The sequence below is a fragment of the Condylura cristata genome, unplaced genomic scaffold (assembly GCF_000260355.1).
Source record: "Condylura cristata isolate star-nosed mole 26May11 unplaced genomic scaffold, ConCri1.0 scaffold00009, whole genome shotgun sequence".
Lineage (NCBI taxonomy): Eukaryota > Metazoa > Chordata > Mammalia > Eulipotyphla > Talpidae > Condylura > Condylura cristata.
Window position 1 is genome coordinate 24914362 of NW_004567110.1, and position 22321 is coordinate 24936682.

The 22321-nt window shown below is 48.2% G+C and overlaps 1 protein-coding gene across 1 annotated transcript in view; it reads left to right on the forward strand.

Annotated features, from left to right (window-relative positions):
• The window catches only part of KLF10 (Kruppel-like factor 10), a 106202-nt gene that overhangs the window by 78749 nt on the left and 5132 nt on the right, over nucleotides 1–22321 (forward strand). Inside the window, exon 2 of the mRNA XM_004679684.2 lies at nucleotides 21093–21316. Within this exon, the coding sequence (XP_004679741.1) occupies nucleotides 21281–21316 (36 nt within the window). The 5' untranslated portion in view covers nucleotides 21093–21280. The remainder of the gene's footprint in view (nucleotides 1–21092; nucleotides 21317–22321) is intronic.

The window sequence follows — 22321 nt, forward strand, 5'->3', positions numbered from 1 at the left end:
GGGCCAGGAGAGGTCTGCCACGCCATGTGGTCACCTCCCGAGTCAGGGACCTAACTAGTGCTGAAACAGCTGCGGCTGGCTTCACAGTGCTGCACTTTAACACATTGCTCCACAGAGCCTTTGAATTCGTTCTACTGTATTCTGGTAAATAAGCTTGGGAAGCGTTTCTTGACTGTCAGTCAGGATTCCTTAGGGAGTAGAGGACCCTGTGAGTTCTAGTCTAAGGGATATTATAGGAATTAGGCCTAATTCAAATTTGAAAGCCATTGGGAAGGTATTGGCCCAGGAGGGACTGAAAGAGTGGAGAAGACGTCACCAAGCAGTCACCTGTACAAGCTAGGGAGACCCTGCCCCTGCAAAGCTATTACCCCCAAAAGACATGAGGGAGTCTCTGCATGGATCTGCCCTCTGGACAGGCCTTGGGCTGCTGAGGGTTCCTGCCAGCTGTCAGGAGGAGGTGCTGGCTCTGAAGCAGGGATGAGTGAGAACAAACCAGAACCTGGCCCCCTCTGTGTCTGCCTGTGGCAGGCTCTACCCTTCCAGCTGTATGGTTGATGCTTCAGTTTCATCTTCCAGATCTTGTACCAATTCCTCCTGTGGCCAACTCTCATGCAAAATCATATGGGGAAGGGGGTTTGGCATAGGTGGGATTCAAGCTGACAGAATACAAGCCACCACACTTGAAGAAAAGGCCATAGGGATTAGGGGTAGAATGCTCAGTTCTGATAAAGAAACAGAAGTCCTTCCTTGTAAAGCACTAGAGGCCTTGAGGTTCATGTGTGTAACTGAATGCTAGGGGCAGCCGCTGAGAAGACGAATCCCAAACCTCGTATTTGAAGATTCCAAGGCACCATCTGATGCCAGTTGTAACAAGCTCCACGCATGTCACGGGATGCATGGATGCTTGAAAACCATTCCTCAACCTACAATCAAATAAACAGGTGTTTTTTAAAAAGATTTATTTTATTTACTTCTGTATACAAGAGCTGGGGTGTGGTGGAGCGTGGGGGGTGGGTGTTAGAGGATTTACCAGAGACAGAGTGGGGAGCCGACCAGGCAGATCGACGAAGTACACTGCTGAGGGGAGCAGTGGGCGGGTCAGGAGAGGTCTGCTGTGCCATGTGGGTCAGCTCCCTGGCCAGGGATCAAACTCATGCTGCAGTGGCTGCGGATAGCTTCAAAGTGCTGAGACTTAACCCTTTGTACTACCAGGGAGGCCCCAAATAAACAGTTTTTCGATCAAATCAGATTTATTGCAGGAAGTAGACCTGACTGAATATGAAAGCAGTTGGGGAGGTATTGGCCCAGGAGCAACTGGAAAGCCAGTGAAGAGCCACCCAGCAATCACCTGGACAAGCTAAGTAGACCCCAGCCCTGCAGAGGGACCACCAATTATTCCCCAATGACCTGCCCTTTAGGGACACTGGGATGGCAACTCAGATGCTGAAGCTACCCCAAATTCCTTTGTGAGCTGGATTTCGATGGGTCTTCCCCCCGCTTGCCTGAATCCTTGCAAGAACAGGCTAAAGAACAAATACAAGATCCACTCCTGCACTCTCCCAAAAGAGCTGGGTGTGGCTGGACAGCAAGAAAAATCTCACACTGATCCTGCCAGCGGCTGATGGATTGGGAAGGCAAAGGTGTGCTCCACCCTGCAAACTGGGCTTTCTGGTAACTTGCACAATTGATTTCTCACTCAAATGCATCTGACACCAACAGCTTTGTGGGCTTCTGTGCAAGGCAAATGAAAATAATTCTACCCGCCTTAGAGGTCAAGGATACCCAGATTTACAGACTCTCCCATGCTCCTTGTGTGCCTTGGGGCTCTTGAGTTCTCCCGCAGATCACTTTCCTACCCACCCACTTCCTATCCAGTACATGGAGACTTTTTTTATACACAGAAACTTTTGACCCAGCTGCCAAAGCTACCCACTGAGCCAGGCTGCTCTTTGGGGAGGTAAGGCAGGCAACCAGAGAAGTCTCAGAGGCTGGTGCAGAGCTTGGAGTGGCCCAGACAGGTGCAGGGCTGAACTGAGACAAGATACCCTGCAGCCCTTCAGAGGTAAGGTCAAGGACTGCATGCATGCAGCTGCTCCCTCCTGGGGCCTGCCTTATCCCCTTTGCAAAGAGAACCACAAAATAACTAAGCTTATACAATGCCCTGCTCCCATCTTCTCCTTTTCAGTACTACTGACTGAACAAGTAGTGTGCCCGTTCACACACTAACATGCTGTGACTGTCTGGGGAACAGTGTTAAGTACCCTCACATCGCTGCCTGCCCTCACCACTGCCCAGCTCCAGAACTCTTTTCACCTTGTAAAGCTGAACCAGCGCCAGCTAAACAATGAGTCTGTTTTCCTTCCTCTCCCCAACCCTTAGCAAATACCTTTTCACTTTCTGTTTCTCTGATTTTGACTAATCTAGGTATCTCACTGTTTTAGCTTACTGAACCTGCTGGAACAAATATATTGTAGGCTGGATGCCTTACACGATAAACATTTATTTCTCCACTTTGGGAAGCTGGAAAATCAAGATGCCAGCAGATTAGGTATCTGATAAGGACCCACTTCCTGGTTCATAGGGTGGGCTGTCTTCAGCTCTCAGGGTGGAAGGGTCACAGGAGCTGTCCAGGGACTACTAATCCCATTCAAGGGGGTGCCATCCTCAAGACTTAATCATTTCCCAAAGGGTCAACTTCTTAGTACCATTACCTGGGGGGATGGGTTCTCAATGTGTGGGTCTTGAGAACACAGACATTCCATCTGCAGCCTTCATGTAAATGGAATCATATAGTATTTGTCTTTTCATGATTGACTGACTGACTTCACTAGCAAAATGTCTCCAAGGTTCATGCCCGTTGTAGCATGTGTCAGAACATCCTTTCCTAAGACTGAGTCAGATCCCACTGTCTCTGTGGGCCACACTTTGCTTATCCATTCGTCTGGTGATGGACACCTGGGTTACTTCCACATTATAGGTACTGTGAATGCTACTGCCATGAGCACGCACATACAAATATTTCTTCAAGGTCCTTCTTTCAATTCCTGTGGGTATACACCCAGAAGTGGAATTGTTGGGTCAGATAGCAAATCTTTAAAATTTTTTAGGACCCAACATACTGTTTTCCACAGGAGCTGTCCTATTTTACACTCCCACCAATGGTTCACAGATGCCCTCCACATCCTCCCCAACCTTTGTTATTTTCTGTCTGTTTAGTTAGAGCCATCCTGATGGTGTAAACTGGCATCTTGTTGTGGTTTTGATTCGCATTTCCCTAATGATTAGTGAGTGAAGCTGAGCATCTTTTCATGTTCTAATTTGACCATTTATGTTTATTCTTTGAATATTCAAGTGCTTTGCCCATTTTTCAGTCAGGGTTTCTGCTGTTGTTGACTTTTAAAAGTTCTCTGTGTATCGTAGACATTAATCCCTTATCAGAGATATGGCTTGGAAATATTTCCTTCTGTTCTGTGGGTTGTCTTTTCACTCTATTGATTGTGTCCTTTGAGACACAGAAGTTCTTAGTTTTCATTAAGTCCAAGTTGCCTATTTTTTTTCTTCATGGCTTCTGCCTTACATGCCATATCCAAGAAACTACTGCCAAATCGAATTTGTCTGACTCGTGTTTAAACTTCTTTTTCTATATCTCATTCCTTCCATTGTTCAAATAAGGGGGCATGGGTAGCCTGAGAGACTAAGGAAGAGAATCTTCAATCACAGTTAGCCCAGTGCAGCAGTATTGGTGGTTATCAAACACCTTTCTAGCAACACACCCAGCTTCTGTTTCCTCTTCTGGCCTCTGCTAAAATCAGGAAGGAAAGGCCTCCATGGATTGGGTGCCGAGCTTCAGTACTGCCCAGGAGACTGTGGGAGAGTGGTAACCCCAACTTCAGTCTGGGACCCCACAGTGGAATTCGGAGCCCTGATTTCAGGGACAGTGCCTGTCACACTTGTTGTTTGCTCTCACTTTTTTTTTTTTTTAAAGATTTATTTATTTGTACATACAGAACTGGGGTACAGGCCAGAGGCTCAGGGGTGGCGAGAGGCTTCACCAGAGACAGAGTGGGGAGCAGAACAGGCAGATCGACGAAGTACACTGCTGAGGGGAGCAGCGGGCGGGTCAGGAGAGGTCTGCCACGCCATGTGGGTCACCTCCGGGGCAGGCGGGAATTGAACTCATGCGGAAGCGGCTTAGCTTCTCAGTGCTGTGCTTTAACCCACTGCGCCACCAGGGAGGGCCTTGCTCTCACTTTTAATGATCCCTGCCAACTTTTCTTTTCTCTGGCTCTTTTTGGAGTCTTCTTCGGTTCTTCCTACCCTGCACCCACACCTGGAATACTTGGGAAGTTTAGATGGCTCCACTAGAGCAGTAGGGACAGGACTCTGGAAGCTCTCCAGCTGTGGTCCCACAGAGGCATCTTCAGGAGACCCTGGCTGCTTTCCCAAGACAGGAGGGCGCCATCTTCATGTTGTTCTTTCAGGCCATTTCCTCCTTCCGGGTAAATGATGAGGAAACTGCTGGCAGTGAAAGCCATCCTTCAACTCAAAAAAACAAGAAAATTGAGCCCTCTCTGGTGGCTCAGTGGGTTAAAGCACAACACTAAGAAACTAACACCACTTCAGCATGAGTTCGATCCCCACCCTGGAGGTGACCCACATGGTACAGCAGACCTCTCCTGACCCGCCCACTGCTCCCCTCAGCAGCGTACTTCGTCCATCTGCCCTGTTCTGCTCCCCACTCTGTCTTTGGTGAATCCTCTCTTCACCCCTGCACTCTGGTCTGTACCCTAGTTCTGTATGCATAAATAAATAAATCTTTAAAAAAGAAAACTCTTAAGATTACTTCCTCCCCTCTACAGGCTATCCACCCTCCACCCCCAGCTTAGCTCAGGGCTATAAAATTCCCAAGAGGCTGCCTTTTTCACTAAATCAAGGAATAGGGCAGACCATGGCTACCGAAACTCACAAGTCCTCTCTTAAAGAAATTCTGCCTTTAAAAGAGGTCAGTTGTCCAAACAATTACTCAGAAGCACAACCCCTGGCGGACCTTGAGCTGAAGCAGTTGTAGGAAGAATACTCAGGTCAAGCCCTGGAAGTGTATTTAACACTCTGTGATTTCTTTTTTTTTTTTTACCCACCTTATGGTAATTAGGACCCGTTTTTATGCAATTGTCTGGGGCAAAAGCCACCCTTTGTTTTGGAAGACTACTGGTCACTTTTAGAAGTTGTGTAGCCTGCTGGAAAGTGATTAAGATACGTAAGCACACAGGAGGAAGATTTCCACAGTTCAGGTGGTAAAGAGCTTCAAATGCATAAAGAGCACCCACACAGAAAATAAATTACAATTCTTTAGGGTTAGTGTCCCCACAATGGCCCAACTGGGACTACCACAGGGGGCTGGTAGTGGGATGGAAGCTACAGGAAGCTTCCAAGAAATCTTCCTTTGTGCAAAGGAAAAACCTTTATGCGATGACAATTATTTAAAAATGAAAAACTCGTAAACCTGAAGTGTGTTAGGAAGGAAGGACTGACTGCTGAGAGGGGTCGAACTGATGTCAAAGCTGAGGTTGAACCCAGATCTGAGATTCTGTGATGAGTGTTTAAGCCAGAAAGCTGTATGTTCCCAGGCTCAGAGAAGTGCTCTTCTGAGTGGACTCAGGAGAAAGGATTTCTACATGTGAAGACCTGTTACAGAATACTTCTAAGCATCTCAACAAGTCGTTAACAAAATGGAGCACACATATGCACTTATTTACAAAGTGGAGGTAGTTTTTTGTGCCCTGGTGACAGGGCTGATGCGGAGAGTAATGAGCGCAGGATTGTGTTTGCAGCAGGGCCTCGGCTCGTTAAATGTGAGAGATTATTGTTGCTGAGATGCATGAAGAGAAGTCAGTCCATTTCTGTCAGAAAACAGTGGTTAAACTGCTACAGAACTGTTTGGAAATCTATGAAACTCATCTGTGGTAAAGTAGGGAGAATTGGGCTTTTGAATTTAGAACTTAAAACTTGGTTAACATGCCCACTTCCCCACAAGCACAGGAAATGGTAACCTGGTTTGAAATGCCATATTCAAGTAGAAGCTACAGTGTCAAGTCGCATCTGCTTCACAGTACGCATTGACCATTTTTTTTGTGTGAATAATTGGAATATGTGGCATAAATATCTATATTTATTTATAATTACTCATGTTAAATATCTAATTTCTTGAAGTTAGGAAGTTGGGTTGAAAATATTCTCTAGTAAAACAATCTCTCTCTCTCTCTTTTTGAAGATTTATTTATGGGGCCATCCCTGGTGGCGCAGCGGGTTGAAGCACAGCAGTAAGAAGCTAAAGCCACTTCAGCATGAGTTTGATTCCCACCAGCCCCAGAGGTGATCCACATGGCACGGCAGACCTCTCCTGACCCGCCCGCTGCTCCCCTCAGCAGTGTATTTCCTCGATCTGCCTGTTCTGCTCCCCGCTCTGTGTGTGTGGTGAATCCTCTCACCATCCCTGTACCTCTGGCTTGTACCCCAGTTCTGTATGCATACATAAATAAATCTTTTTAAAAAACTGGGGTACAGGCCAGAAGTATGGGGGTGATGGTGAGAGGATTCACCAGAGACAGAGTGGAAAACAGAACAGGCAGATCTACTGAAATACACTGCTGAGGGAAGCAGCAGTGAACATAGAAGAGGTCTGCGGTGCCATGTGGGTCAGCTCCCTGGCTTGGGGTCGAACTCGTGTTTCAGTGATGCCTATAGCTTCCTAGTGCTGCACTTTAACTGGTTGTGCCACCAGGGAGAGCCCTCTAGTCAAACAATCTCTTATAAAATATCCCTGCATCGCTTCTATAAGACAGCTTTAAAAGTCCAAGTCGAGTGGAAGATATCATGATATATAATTTGATTAGGAAATGTGTGCTGAGGAAAGGAACACAGAACGCAGTCTTTAAGAATTAGTGCATATCTATGATTATAATCTAGCTTTATTAAGCCTAGGAAAACATACTTAATATCATTTAGTATTATTTCCCAATATGAAATTCCAATGAAGCTTTCCCCTACTGACTACAGACCCGTGATTTTCTTTTAAAATGGATTCATACCACACATGCCCTTGCCTGGTAGCAATTATCACAGGCATTGGAAAGGAAAGAGAGGAAGTTGGGAGCTAGTACTAACCACCTTTGTCGACAGTTGCCTCATTCTTCAGCTGAGTAGTAATTTGAGACAAACGGACCCACTGTCCTGTCTTTAAATTCTTGTGAAATAGAGGGAGACAGTTCCCTTTACTAGAAAAGGCCCTAAAAAGTTATTGGATTTTTAATTTTTTTTTTTAAAAAAAAGACAGAAATTGAGATGTCTCTTTATCTTTGTGTTTGTTTTTGCTTTCTTATATGTCTAGATAATTTTCATCTATGGAAGTTTCTAAATGTTTTAAGAGAACAAATTTAAAAAACTGAAATTTTCTTCTCTTTTAGGTCTGTATGGTCTTTCTTAAAACTCTGCCTTTTTCTATTTTCCTTGGTGGCTACCCCTCCCAGTCTTTCCCTTTTCCTTCTTCCCTTCATTCTCATTTCTCTCTCTTCCCTTCCCTTTGGGGGCCTGTCCTTATCTTCTCTCAACAAGCTTTTTTTTTTTTTTGATGCCATAGCCCCTGGCTGCCAACCTAAGACAAAAAAACAAAAACAAAACAACAGTGAGATGGAAGAGGGAGAGTGAAAGCCATCAGGTTTTTTTTGGGTTTTGTTTGGTTTTTACCAGACTTTTGCTAAAAGAGTTTGTGGGGTGGGTTTGAAGTAGTGGGCAACTGACTCTCAAATCAGATACGTCTTCAAGACACTTCAGAGTTCAAACCTCAACTTGACTTTCAGTTGCCATTTGAATGGATTTTTAGAATTTCAGAAGGAGAAAATGTTTCAGAAACCATATGGGGTAGGACTGTGTCATGTTAGTCAAGTCCATTTGGAGGCAAAGCCCTCATTTCGTCAGTCAAAAAGCCAAAGCGAGACCACACTGGCTACTCATAGCTCTGTTGAAAACAAGCCCCAGTCTCCTGAATGGAGAGCGATGGCTCTCAACCTTGGCTAGATATTGGAATCACCTGAGATGCTTCCTCAGCTCCCCTATCTGAGGCAGCCCCAGAGATGCTGACTTCCCTGATCTTGGGTGAGGGTACATCTTTTATTATTATTTTTTAATATAATAGTTTATTTTTACATCATTTTGTGTATTCTTTCACCTTAGTTGTAATCCCTGTGAGCATCCCATCACCAAATCAAAGGGTGTATCTTTTCTTTTTTTAAGATTTATTTATTTATGCATACAGAACTGGGGTACAGAGACAGAGTGGGGAGTAGAACAGGCAGATCTATGAAGTACACTGCTGAGGGGAGCAGTGGGCAGGTCAGGAGAGGTCTGTCACGCCATGTGGGTCACCTCCGGTCGGGGATTGAACTCATGCTGAACAGAGGGTGCATCTTTTTAAGAGCTCCTTTGGTGATTCTAACAGGCGGCCAAAGCTGAGGTCTGGTCTTTCCTGAACATTGCCCATGCCCAAAGGCCACCATGTCCCACTGCAGTCCTTCCTATCCTACTTTCCATTCCAGCTCACCCCATTCCTTCTGTAGTTTCCCACATTCCAACAATTATTCAAGCACAAAGCCTGGAAAGGTCAAGCTGTGTTATCCCAGGCTCCAGTTAGTGGGCGGAGGTGGATGGAGATGCTGGGTGGGAGAGGTGCAGAAAACCACTGAGTGCAGGCTCCTCACCTGCCCAGTCTGCCACACTGGACACGTGGTGGATTTCAGAGCCAAACATGCCGGGGGGGGAGGGTAAGGGTGGATGGTGCTCTAGCAGCAGCCATAAATGCAAATTTAAGTCCAAGTATTCTGTCTGTGCTCGGGTTTTTGGGTGATCTCCTGGAGCAACAGGGAGCAGAAGCTAACCAAATTCTAGCAAAAAGCAAAAGCCTTTGGGGTTGAAGCCCCCTCAGCTGTTATGATGGGAGCATGAAACCAGGCCCTGGACCAACCTGCTTCACCACCTAATTGTTCTTCCCTCAGCTGTGAGAAGGACAAATGACTATTTCAGAAGTCCAGGCCTTGAGCTGGACTTTGCATGCACATTGGTGAAACCTGTGAGTGAGGTTTCTGCAGAGGGACTCACACCCCACTCCCCAGCACACAAGAAAGGTTTGGCTCTCAGGTCTTGCGAGAAGCTCTGACCCTACCTCCTGGAGAACCTCCCGCTCTACCTGCCCAAGCTAGGTTGGTAAATTCCATTGGCGCGTCACTGCAGGGCAGTTCTTGGAAAGGTGTGATCCTACCATTGCTCCCTGAAATCAGAAATGCAGATATTCCTCTGAGCAGCCCACTAGGCCAATACTCATGTACACACCACATCTAACTGCACAGAAGGCAGCACCCATTTTTCTAACAGTTGGGAAACCCCACTAATGAATCACTGATCTTTCCCCGCACAGGCTTTTTTTCCTCTGTTCAATTCGCATAATTTTGCTTTCTATCCCAAACCCGTCAATCAAGATGTGAGGGGAGGTACCATGTTCCCTGCCTCTGCTTAACTAGGGCAGAGCTGGGCACCAGGTGAAGCTCTAGAACACAGAAGGCAGGGACTGGGTCCTCCCTGGTGGCGCAGCCAGTTGGAGCGCTGCACTGCAAAGCTAAGCCAAGCTGTGGCCACTTCAGTGCGTTCGATCACCGCCCCGGAGGTGACCACATGGCCGGCAGACCTCTCCTGACCCGCCCACTGCTCCCCTCAGCAGTGTACCTCATCAGTCGGCCTGTTCTGCTCCCCACTCTGTCTCTGGTGAATCCTCTCACCCTCCGTATCTCTGGCCTGTACCCCAGTTCTGCATGCACAAATAAATAAATCTTTGAAAAGAAAAAAAAGAACTTTTTTTAAAATTTATTATTTATTTTAAAAAAGAGTCTGTCTTTATCTGGCAGATTCCTTTTGAGCACAGAAGTTTGGGGGTACCTATGTACCCTTCAGTCATGCTAACGAAGAATTCACTTTAATAATATACAAAAATCTCTTTTTTAGCTTAATCCAGTCATTTCTGAAGTACATAGTCCACTGTTTCTTGAAAGAAAAATACAGATGGTACTTTATGCTTCAGAACACAAGAACTCAAGCGACACATTCCTTGTCATATTAATTTTGTCATGAATGCTAAGACCATTCACTTTGGAACTACTATCAATTAGACTTTTAAATTATCTGTGTGAGCTAGAGATCCGATTACTCCACTGCTTGCTCTGGGGGCTGGAGAATCCATTTCTCAAACATTGGAGTGGGATGTCTTATGGGATTAATTTTGGGTGTGGGCACAAGCCAGATTCCGACTCTCTGTGACCTTACAGTATAATGGAGAACAGAAATACTTAAACTACAGATACCAGAGCTGTGTGTGTGTCTGCTAAAGGAGAAAAGATGCACAATTAAGTGACTTCCTAAGGTTCTTTGTCAAATCAATGCTGGGAAAAGCAACCCCCTGGATTAACACCTCTTGGGCTAACGTTGTCCCATTATTTTGGGGTCCAGTCCCTGTCTCCTAGGGATATACTGAAGAGGAATGTAGCAAGAAGTCAAGATAGAAAGAAGTTGACCAGACAGCCAGAAAGATGTCAAAGGAGCTTATGATCTATTGTGAGGAAGCAGAGCAGGCTATGACACTGGAAAGGGGGTCAGCTTTAGGTCAGATGAAGCAGGGCTGGGTTGAGAGGGGCCTTACACATCTGATAGAGGAGTTTGTGTGTGTGTGGGGGGGGGGGTTGTATTTCTTTTTAACCCTAGGTGAAGAAATTTGAGTTAAAAACTCAGTTCTTAAGTCCCTTATCATTGGCCTGTGTAAGATTCTTTACATATTTTACTTTTTATTTTTCCATCTTTTACCTCCAAACCCTAATTCTATTTCCTTTGCCCCCATAGCTCCCACTCTAATATTTTTATTATTTCTTTGTATGTCCATAATACCTACTTGCAAATCATTTATTATTTCGATGTGACTGTGTCTTTACAGAAATGGTGGTGTACTATAAATTCTGTTTCCGATGTTCCTTTAATGCTAGATTTTTAAGGTTCTGGTGACATTTCTTACTGCTCTGTGCTCTTTGACAGTATATGTTTCACTAATTCCTTTTTCTAGTGATAAGCATCTAGGCAGTCTTCAATAGCCAGTTACCCCAAAAAATTCCGTGATGAATATCCTGTCAGAAAATCTCCTTGGGATATCCATTCCAGGGCTTTTATAAGTCATAGGACACGTGTGTGCTTAATTTTTTTTTAATATTTATTTGTACATACAGAACTGGGGTATAGGCCAGAGGTGGAGGGGTGGTGAGAGAATTCACCAGAGACAGAGAATAGGCAGACTGTCGAAGTACACTGCAGCTCGCTTGCAGTGCTACGTCCTTACCCATTGCGCCACCAGGGAGGGCCTGTGCTTAATTTCAGTGATGTTGCTGGATGGCTTTCCTGAGTGGCATTGCTAGTTGACCCAGATTTTCATCTTGTACATGCTCAACTGGACCAATCGCCCCCTTCTGATACTGCCCCTTCTTAGACATCCTAAGCCAGAAGCTTGGAGCAGAGGCAACAGGGAATTGGGGGCCACCTCAGTCTCTTCGTGTACGAGCGCCACAGAGAAAGGAATGCTCTAGAAGGATTGTGCAGGAATGAATGATTTGACTTCCCAAATCGAAAGATGCAGTAGTTGGGCGTTCGCCCATGGCATACGCCTGGGTATTAAAAACCAAAGCTGACATCGTACCATTTGTATCAACAGCAGTGGGTTTGAGGGAATTGTGCTACCTGAAATGAGGCAGATGTGAGGGACAAATATACAATGTCACTCATCTACAGGATATAAAGTAAAAAAGGTAGACGGACAAACAAGACCAACCCTTAGGCTCTGGCAACAGAATGGTGGTTATGGGGGTGGGCAAGGAATGGGTAAAGGGGCTGCCCGGCTGGTGGAGGATGACTGCTAGGGAGCCTGTTCAGGGGGGCGTGGTGAGAGCTACACCGTTGGGAAGTGAGCAAGTGTACACTGGAACACACAGGCTGTTCACTCATAAGAAGGAAAACATAGATTCTCTGGGGAGTTTGGAAGATAATTAATGTTACAAAGATGAAAGGATGTTGGGGTTCTACTCAGCCATCAAACAAGGTAAACTCATGCCGTTTGTGGTAACATAGATGGAGCTGGAAGGAATTATGCCATGGGAAATAAGTCAGAAGGAAAAAGAACAATATTTGCTAGTCTTTCTTGTAGGCGAGGTTATAGGGAAACTGAACAAAGGGTCATGAAAAGAAAACCTTGGAGGCAAACCATGGAACTGAGGTAGGGTAGGGGGGCAAGGGGAGAGGTCAAAGCAGGGGAGGGAATGGTGCCTGGGTGTTGTGGCTGTGGTGGGAGAATTATAAGGACTACAGCTGAGGGGAGGCACCAAATATTATACAAAAATGAACAATGATGTAGGAAAATTTTTTTTTTGAATTTTATTTTTTATTTGTAAGAAATTTTTTTAGAAGTGCAATATGGTTTCCATGTTCCTTTTTTGTATGAAAATCCATTCAATAGTTGCTCCCACACTCCATGTTTGGTAAATTTGTGCTCTGTGGATCTGAAGCCTGAGTTGGCTCAGCCATGGACAGCCCTCATCATGTCTGGTACTGTTAGGAGAGAAGAGGGGGCGCTGCACGAGCTGTGACCTGCTGAGCGGAAGCCTGGCCTCACTGGTGAGCTGTGTGCCCCCCTCCCTGCCTTCAAGCTTTCTCCTGTGGAGCTGAGTGGGAAATTAAAGCAACAATTAGTACTAACAACAAGGACCTTGTGTAGAGCGCTTGCTACTCAAAGTTTGGTCCTCAGACTGGCAGCTAGTGGGTCACCTGGATGTTGCTTGTCAAAATGCAGAAACTTGGGACCTACGCCAGACCCCCTCCATCAGAACCTGCCCTTAGCACGATCCCCAATGGATTCTCCACAAGCTAGAGCTTGAGAAGCTCTGCTTCAGTCTTTGCAAACATTTCACATAGACTATCTTCCCAGAACTCTCCCTAACACCCCAGCTTCCCTTGGGTATAGTTATTACCTAACTCCCATTCTATGTTGTGGAAATTGAGGCTATGTAGGTTAAAATGACTAGCCCTAGACAGACCTCTCCTGACCCGCCCGCTGCTCCCCTCAGCAGTGTACTTCATCGATCTACCTGTTCTGCTCCCCACTCTGTCTCTGGTGAAGCCTCTCACCGCCCCTGAGCCTCTGGCCTGTACCCCAGTCCTGTATGCACAAATAAATAAATCTTTAAAAAAAAAAAATGACTAGCCCTAGAGCACCCAGAAAAGCCCAGTGCAAATGTATTTTCAGACACTGCAACTGCCTATCAAGGTCATACTTTGTTTATATTTCCTTAGCCCAATGCCCCATGTTCCCTCACTCCACAAAGAAGACACCCAGGAAGTCATTTCTGAGTCCTGTGGGCCTCAGGGTTGCAAATTGTCTGCAGAAACCAAGAAGCACTCACAGCTGCACAGCCTCAGTTCTCTGGATTCATTCCAAGTCAGGTTTGATGGGCAGCAAGACCTCTACTGGACAGGAGGTAGCTGGCCTTGTTGGCTTCCTCCTTTGAGTGATGTGCATGATCTTCTTAAAAACATATGAAACTGGGGTGCTTAACGTGGGCTTCCCCAGACTCCCAAGGCATTTGTGGATAGAATTCAGGAGTCTAAGGCTTTAGCATTCTGCCCTACAGGAAAGAAACCATAGTAGCATCAGCAGGGACTATGACTTGTCTCTAATTGGAAACACGGATATTTCCATATTGTATTGGAACCGGTGCACTTTTGGGTCTTGTTTATGCTTTTCAATATTCCTTCAGTTATTAGATCCACACTAGATCCTGTGATTGAATGTATTCATAAAGGAGCACTATATTGCTAAATCACAATTTTATTTTTTATCATCATAACTATGTCAATGTAATCTTCCTATGAATCTCATTATGAACTTAAAAACATTATTCTAAGGTGTTCATTTCATAGGTTTCATTCAACTGTAAAAAGTCCACGTTTGATTTTGGAAATTTCATCACATCCTCCTGCTTGCTTTTGGCTGGTTTGAGTCACCCCCTATATATTTTTTATCTTTGGCAAATAGCACTTAAAAGCAAAAGAGCCTATGTGCTTGTCTTCAAGGTGGAAACAAAGGATTTCCTGAGAAACTGTGCTCCGTGGCTTAGTTAGACTTAGCGGAAAGTTTGAAGCGTTGGGGTTGGCGAACCTCTTACCCATCGTTTAGAATATCTTCTCAACATTCAGATTCAGTTTCAAAAGACAAGGCAGATGTTCGGCAAAGGGACACCCAGACTATTCAGAGAAATGGAAGTTTGTACTTTTAAGTAAGTTGTAGGAACTCTATATAGTTCGGATGTGCAAAGAGATGGCCATGATCAAGTTTCAAAAATGAGGCTACAGCATAGTTATTTTATTACCTATAGAGAGGGGGAGGTGATAAGGTAGAAAAAGAAGGAGCAAAATTATAAATAAAAGTGCGAATAGTGGTTAACTTGGGGTAGGGGGGTTATAGGAGCGTTTCATCTTTTATTTTTTTGTACTTTTTCTTCTCTGTAATCAGCATGTATTATTTTTATTTAAAAAATCAGTAAGGCTATTTTCATTTTGGAAAATGCAAAATACTGTATGTTGTTGCTAGTTAGACCTTTATAGAATCACTTATTCACTTAAGGGAGTTTCATACCTCTTGGAAAGATTTAACATAAAACAAAAAGGGGAATAAAGAAATTTAAATCTTTACCCCAAAATCTTAATATAAATGTTACAGTTATATAGTGGTTCAGATTAGGTGCTCCACTCTTGGTGAACCGGGCAACAATCAGTACATAGCCGCACTGAATCAAGATCAACTCCCTTCCTTCCTATTACAGACTTATTTCTAAGACAGAGGGCTCAGAAGAGTGCTTTCGTGGGGTGAGGGGGCTAGGTTAGGTGAGGGACTGGTCTTTTTTTTTTTTTTTTTTTAAAGATTTATTTATTTATTCATACAGAACTGGGGTACAGGCCAGAGATGTGGAGGGTGAGAGGATTCACCAGAGACAGAGTGGGGAGCAGAACAGGCAGATCAATGAAGTACACTGCTGAGGGGAGCAGTGGGCGGGTCAGGGGAGGTCTGCCACGCCATGTGGTCACCTCCGGGGCAGGCGGGAATCGAACTCATGCGGAAGTGGCTTAAGCTTCTTAGTGCAGTGCTTTAACCCGCTGCGCCACCAGGGAGGGCCCGGGACTGGTCTTTTACTTCCAGATTTATATATATTCTCAGTTTGTCAAGATCAAAAAAAAAATTACTCCAATTTTTCCTTTCCTGTTTCAAGTTTTTCTAGTCTACTTTCCTGGAGCTTTGTCCAGCTGTTTTAGATTCTTTTAAAAAAGGGTGGGGGTGGGGGAAATTCTTATAAAATGAATATTGTGAAAACTATGACGTCACTCCAGAGTTGAAACAAATACACTATTTCAGTTGTCTATCATGGTATAGCAAAACACCCTAAAACCCAGAAGATACCCCTCCATACAGGAGCAGAGGTAGGGGGCAGTTGGGCACAGGGGAGGCAGGAAATGCGGCCCAGGTTGCTCTTCCATTTATTGTTCATGATTCTGTGGGTCAGGAACTTGAGTGAAGCTAGACAGGGATTCCTCATCTCTGCTCCTGGCTGTGTCAACTGCTTGCCTGAGGCTGGGGCATCCAGGTGGTCCAGTTTCCGTGTCATGGATCTTGGAGTCTTGGCCCCATCCGTTGGCCTGTCTCAGTTTCCTCCACATGGGCGGTCTCCTTTCAAACTTTATTCAGAAGTTTAGCATAAGATCCTCTGCCCAGTGGCTGGAGTTTGGCCAGTTTTCAAAAGGGTGAAAATGGGAACTTCAAAGGTGTAAGACCTAGACCTGAAGCCCCAGAGCACCATCACCCCAGATTCTACCGGTCAAAGCGAGTCATGGAACCAAGCCCAAGTGAAGGGCCTCCCAGACTTGGAGGGAGCGGAGTTCATCTTTTGATGCAAGAATGGCAAGGTCACATTGGAAAAGGTTATGCAGAGTTGGAGGCGTTGTTGTGCCACCGTTAGAAACAACTTACTCAACAAAAAGAGTTCAGGAATTAGAAAAAAAAAGTTTTTAATGAACTTTAATCTTGGTAATGAGTTCAAGGAAAATAAGGAATAATCACCGGTCAGAGGGGTATATTTTTCCCTAATCTGTCTGACACTTTCACTTTCTGAATCAGCCCTGGTTTGCTCTCCTCTGCATTTTATGTCCTGTTACACCAAGAAGTCATTGGGGGTGCCAACATGAAAGAAGCCCCTCCCCCATGTCACCTTTGTGGATATTCCAGCACATGGTAGTTGCCCTCAATCTTCCCTGTGCCAGAGCTTCATGCTTCCTTATCTCCTGTTCTTTGCTATTCCTGGGGGATTTCACCCCTCTCCTGGTTTCATCTGCCACCAAATTTTAATCTTCAGCCGGGATCTTTGTCTCCGGCTCCTGAACTGCTTCCTGGCCATTTCTGGATATCATAGGCAATCTCATTCTTACATGTCCTAAATCAAACTTGGCATTTTCTTTCTTTCCACCAAAACTTTCCTTCCTATGATCCTTTCCTTGGGCAACAGTATCAGGATTTTGTTCTGTTTCATTCCGTGAATTTAACCTGCAACCCGCTTTTCCCCACACTTGTCTCTTCCTCATGGCCACATCAAATCAGTTACCAAACCCTAGCGGTTAGTTTGGGGCTGCTTCCCGAAGCTACTCATACGACCTCTTGATTCTGTGATCAACCCAGTTCAGAGCATCCTGAATCCCCAGTACTCTCTCAACTCTCCACCTCCCCTTGCTCAGTGTAGCTTTGCGATCAACTGGGGGAAGCCTTCCCAGAGCCCTTCCCAGGACACCCTGTGTACCACACCCTCCTTGCCTCCCCTTGCTTTGTGATAGTTACTACCCTCTATAGTAATGGCTGGCTTATTATTGACTTCTACTCAACTGGAAGTTCTTTTAACACGGGACCTGTATCTTTAGGTTTCTTCTTCAGTGTTCAGCTAGTGGCTGGGATATAGTAGACGATGAATGGTGATGTTATCCTTTGCCTGTAAGGAGCAAACAGAAAATGGTAGGTGGGTACAATGTTTTAACATCCATCATTGAACTAGGAGGCCTTTACATGTCAGCTCCCTAACTCCCTTCATTATTCTGATTAAAGGAGAAACCAGCAGCATCAGCAGGAAGCATCAGCATTTACCTGTGGCACTGCTTACTCTAACCTAGAGCTTCTTTTATTCATGCCTAAAAGTTTTCCCTGCAATGACACCAATTAAGGGAAATACATAGGAGTCATACTTCTGCCTAGGCATTTGTGCATATTCTACCTGCAACCCCAGAGAGTTTTCAGAGTCAACTTATGATTGTAATTCTTCTATTAAATAAATCTTGAGTGTCAAATATAGACTAGATACTGGACCCACCTTGAAGCAACTCAGCTCTGGGTAGAGCATTGGCAGGACCCAGTGTTACAAAATACTTCTTGCTTAAGATGTGATATGTGCTCTACTTCCAACATGGAAGTGTGGACAGAGTGCTGTGAAAGAAAAGAATTCAACTTGGAATTATTAAGCTTTAAAAAAGGTGTCAACTGGGCCCTCTCTGGTGGTGCAGTGGGTTAAAGCACAGCACTAAGAAGCTTAAGCCACTTCCACATGAGTTCGATCCCTGCCTGCCCCGGAGGTGACCACATGGCGTGGCAGACCTCTCCTGACCCGCCCGCTGCTCCCCTCAGCAGTGTACTTCTTCAGTCTGTCTGTTCTGCTCCCCACTTTGTCTCTGGTGAATCCTCTCATCCTCCGCATCTCTGGCCTGTACCCCAGTTCTGTATGAATAAATAAATCTTTAAAAAAAAAAAAGGTGTCAACAGAGCAAAGGAAGGCAAAGATGTCCTTCAGGAATAAAAATGTGCATTTTTTCTAAGACATCATGGCTTCACACTATGTTTTAAAGAAAGACTTCAGATTTCATACTGTGATCTATATATTTCTCAATACTCTGGCCCCTCCTACCTAGCTCTCCAACATCACCCCTCCCACATACCCACACCCCACCTCAAGCCACACTCTATCACACAGAACAGCTCCTTCCTTAATGGATTCTGCTCTAGCTGCTTCTCCTCTCATCTGCTCTCCCTACAGCTTTCTATCTCATTAGGTTTGGGGCTTAAAGGTTCCTCCTCAAAGAAAACTTTTCTTATCTCCTAGACCAAACCAGTTAGCCACACAGGCACAATCCTATCACCTGATTGCAATTCGATGTATTGTAACTAACTTACCTTCCCATGTTATATAAAATCCCTTGCCTCTCCATTCAAGCTTGCTTGTGTAAGTCATTGTTGCCAGGTGTCTTGAACACATAGTAAGTGTGCAACAAATACTCAAGTGGAGCGGATAAATGAGCAACACAATATTGATTGAATGAGGATGTGAACATGAGCCATGTGTTTTAGGGTCAGCAAGTCACTGGTTGTGGGTTTTGGACAAGGACATATCTGGGTGGGAGATGAAGTTGGAAGGGTCGGAAGAGCAGCTGGGGCAGCCAAGGTAGCTCCACTTATCTCTCAGGCAACAGGGGCACAGGGAGAGCCATGACTGGATCATGACTCAAAAAGCTACTCTAATCATGCAGTATGAGCACTGGAACCCGCCAGGGAGGGAGTGGAAGTTGTTGTTGGGGGGGGGGGGGAAGTTGCATGTTATTTTAAATCCAACCAAGAGCCGATGACAGACAGACCTAGAGCAACACTGGAGGGGCAGAAATGGAAGCGACAGAAAGAGACATTTCTGAGACAAACTGCTGGGATCTGAGGATCAACTGGATCCAGGGCTTTGAGGGAGAAGGTGAAGGCTGACAAGCAGTCCATATGGGAAGAAGTAGAAACAACTCTGTCAGTTTTGGTTATGTTGAGTCTGAGGTGCCTGGGGAACATCTTTCTCTGAATCTCTAGGGATTGTGCCACTGTTCCTCCTACCCCTTTTCTCTTTTCTTTCCTGTTTTGAGTCACTCCCACAAGCTATGAATGCTCCCTGCTTCTCAGCCTGCTGGGGTACTGCCAGCAGGCCCCACATTCCTGAGGAAGGGACTAGATTCAGACCTGGAGGACAGCCTGTGTGTGGCCACCCAAAGGGGATGGGTGTGGGTGACTGGGGGTGGGGGGCTCCCTGACAGGAAGGAAGGCTGGCTGGCCTGCTGGCTGGGCACAGACAGCAGCTTCCTCTCTGTGGCAGGTGCCCAAGGCCAGCTGCTTCAGCCCCTCAGGCTCTGATCAACAGGATGGGACAGCCCGGGGCGGAAGGAAGCCTGCAGGGAGGAACACCCTGCAGACAGAAGCGGGAGTTTAGGATGAGGGAGACAGGAAGCGCTGCCTGGTCACTGTGCTGGCGCCCCTCCAGCAGATTCAGGAAAGGCAATGATAGGAAGCCTTTCAGTCCTCTTTCCCCTCCAGCCATAACCAAGTCTGCTCTCTGCCTCCCCTCACCCCCCTGGATCGTATTATCACTACCATTGTTGTCGGCTAGCCGGAGCCTTCCATAAACCAGAAGAAGCCATCGATGTTCGTAGATTTTGCAGTTTCCAAAAAAAGATCAACTGCCTTTCTAAGCTCATTCTGCAGTTTTGAGGAAAGGACACTTGCAGGATTAGCCTTTCAGTCACACAGAGATGAGATAGCTCACAGGAGAGGCAGTGATTTGTGCCGCGTGTTCAGTTTGTCCAAAGGAGATAAAATATCCGGTTTGCTTTAAGGCCCGTTATCCCTGCCCTCCTCTCCACAACTGCTGCTGTGAACCGGGCACCGAAAGGGAGCAAATAAGAAGTCAAAGCAGAGCGAACCCTGCGGTCGAACTAGTAAGGCCCCAGCCCCCAACCAGCTCTTGAGCCCTGAGTGAGTGTCCCAGATGGGGGTGTAGAGGAACAGAGGGGAATGGTTAAGACTTGAAGGTGGTAGAGGGGTGTCCACGGGGTGCATTTTTGGGCACGCCAGACACAATCCCAACCCACGGAGTGCTCTGGGCAGGCTCCCGGAGACCCTAAGGACATCCCTCCCTACCCATCCACACAAGCAGCTTCCAGAATGGGGTGGGGGGACGGTGAGGTCTACCACTGAAACAGTGTCTAGACTGCAATTTGAACTTTGCATTGCGCTCAAAACTCGATTCTGCAAACGAGCTTTTGCGTCGGAGAACAACTCTGGTTTCTGGCTCCCTATCACCTCATCTGTCCAGTTCTCAGGGTTTACCAGCAGTCCTTACACCGTTCTCTCTGCTGCCCTGGAGGAAGGATGGGCGGGGTGGGTACTGCCGCCAGCGACGCAGATGGGGAAGGCGAGCCAGCTCCGGCGGCCCGGGCGTGGGCGGGGAGGGGGGCGCGGAAGCAGGTGTCGGCTCGGCTGCGGGGCTCCAGCCCCTCCCCATCCCGCCCGGGTGCACCCCACGGCCCAGCGAGGCAAAACCCGGCAAAGGCTCTAGAAATGCAGCTCGGTTGGTCCCCAAGCTCTGCTTTCTCGCTAGACGCGCAAGAGGCCGGCGCTTCCAAATGCTAATCTCTTGGCTCAGGCCCCTTGGCGGAGAGCCACCGCCTCCCCCGCCACCCGGAGTCCCACCCACCCCGCGGCGGGCGGAGAAGGGGCCCCGCGCCCAGAGGACTGGGCGGAGCGGGCATCCCTCCCCACCCACCACGTGGGGCCGGCCCTCCGCAGTGCTGGGCGCGCCGCAGCCGCGCCTCCGGGCGGGGCCCCGCCCCCCCTTTCAGGCCCGGGTGGGGGGTGACAGGCGGGGGTGGGCGAAGGGGTAGGGGGGGTATCGCTAAATCAGGTGACCGCGGGAGTTCCCTCAGGCCGGGCCTAGGGAACACGCTGCCGGGGATTGTGTACACGCTCCACTGACACAAGCTTCACGCTGCCGGGCAGTCGCTGATCACGCGTGGCCCCGCCAGCTCATTGGCCCGCACCTCACACACCTTTGTTCCTGATTGGTCTATCTCAGGCTCCGCCCCCGCCCCCGCCCGCGGCGCGGGGCAGGCGGAGCGGCTACCTGAATGGGGAGGGGGCAGACGGCGCGGAGCGCGGCGGTGGCTAGAGCGGCGTCGAGTGTCTCCGGGCGCCCGTCTGTGACCAGGCAGCCAAGAAGCCCAGCAGCCAGTCAGCTCGCCGCCGGCGACCAGGCAGCCAACCATGCTCAACTTCGGTGCAGCTCTCCAGCCGACTGCGGTAAGTCACCTGGGGATGCCCCTGTCCTTCCCAGCCTCGCGACGTCTGAAGGGCCGGCGGGGGCGCCAGTCCCAGTCCCTGACATCTGCCGCGCTGCAGCGGAGTATGGGGGAAGGGGGGTCACGGGGAGGTGGGAGCCCCTGGCCTGCAGACTGGGCATGGGTGAGGGCGCGCGTGTCGCGGACGGGGGTCAGAAGAGGCCAACTGGGATCTAGAGGCAGAGGGATCTTGCACATCGTGTAATGAGGGGGGGAGTTGGAGACCCGCAGGGAGACCTGAGGCAGTAGCGCCTGGCAGGAGGGCGGGGAGTGAGGAGGGGGCTGCTGCTGCCCTGGCAGCGTGGATGGGGAAGGCGGGTGGCACGAGGCGGCCACCCTGCACCTGGCGCGAGGCGAGATGCCCCGTCGGGATCAGGAGTGCCACCAGGGTGGGAGGGGGCTGCTCGAGAGCCCTTGAGGGGCGGGGTGACCAGTAGGAGAGAAGAGGGTCCCCCCCACCCTTTTCCCCTCCCGGGGGTCGGAGCCGGGTTGGTCGGGCAGCTCGGCAGCCAGCGCGCGCCGGGGGAAGGGAGCGTCCTGCGTGGGCGCAGGGATGGCGCGCGGGCCGGGGACTGCAGGGGCGGGGGAGGGAAGTAGCGCCCCGGGAGGAGACTCCCCACCCACGGCGGGGGCAGGTGGCCGCCTTCCGAAGAGCCTGTGGAGAGGGGGTAGGGAACCGCCTCGGCGGTGGCAGGGTGAGAAGCGGGACCCACGGCAGGGCGGCGAAGGTGGGCGGCGGGAGCCGCGAGACGCGGGGGCCGCGTGTCGAAGCGAGAGTCGCGGGGCGTGGGGCCGCGCGTCTGGAGCCCGGGGCTGTGGGGGCTGCACGTCTGGGGACGTGGAGACGCGCGCCAGGCGGGGGCCGCTGCCGGAAACGGCGGGGAGGGGGCGCCGCGTCTGCTGGGAGACTCGGGGTGGTCTGAGGTCCCGCGGGCGGCGTGGGCGGGAAGCGCCGAGGGCTCGGCCG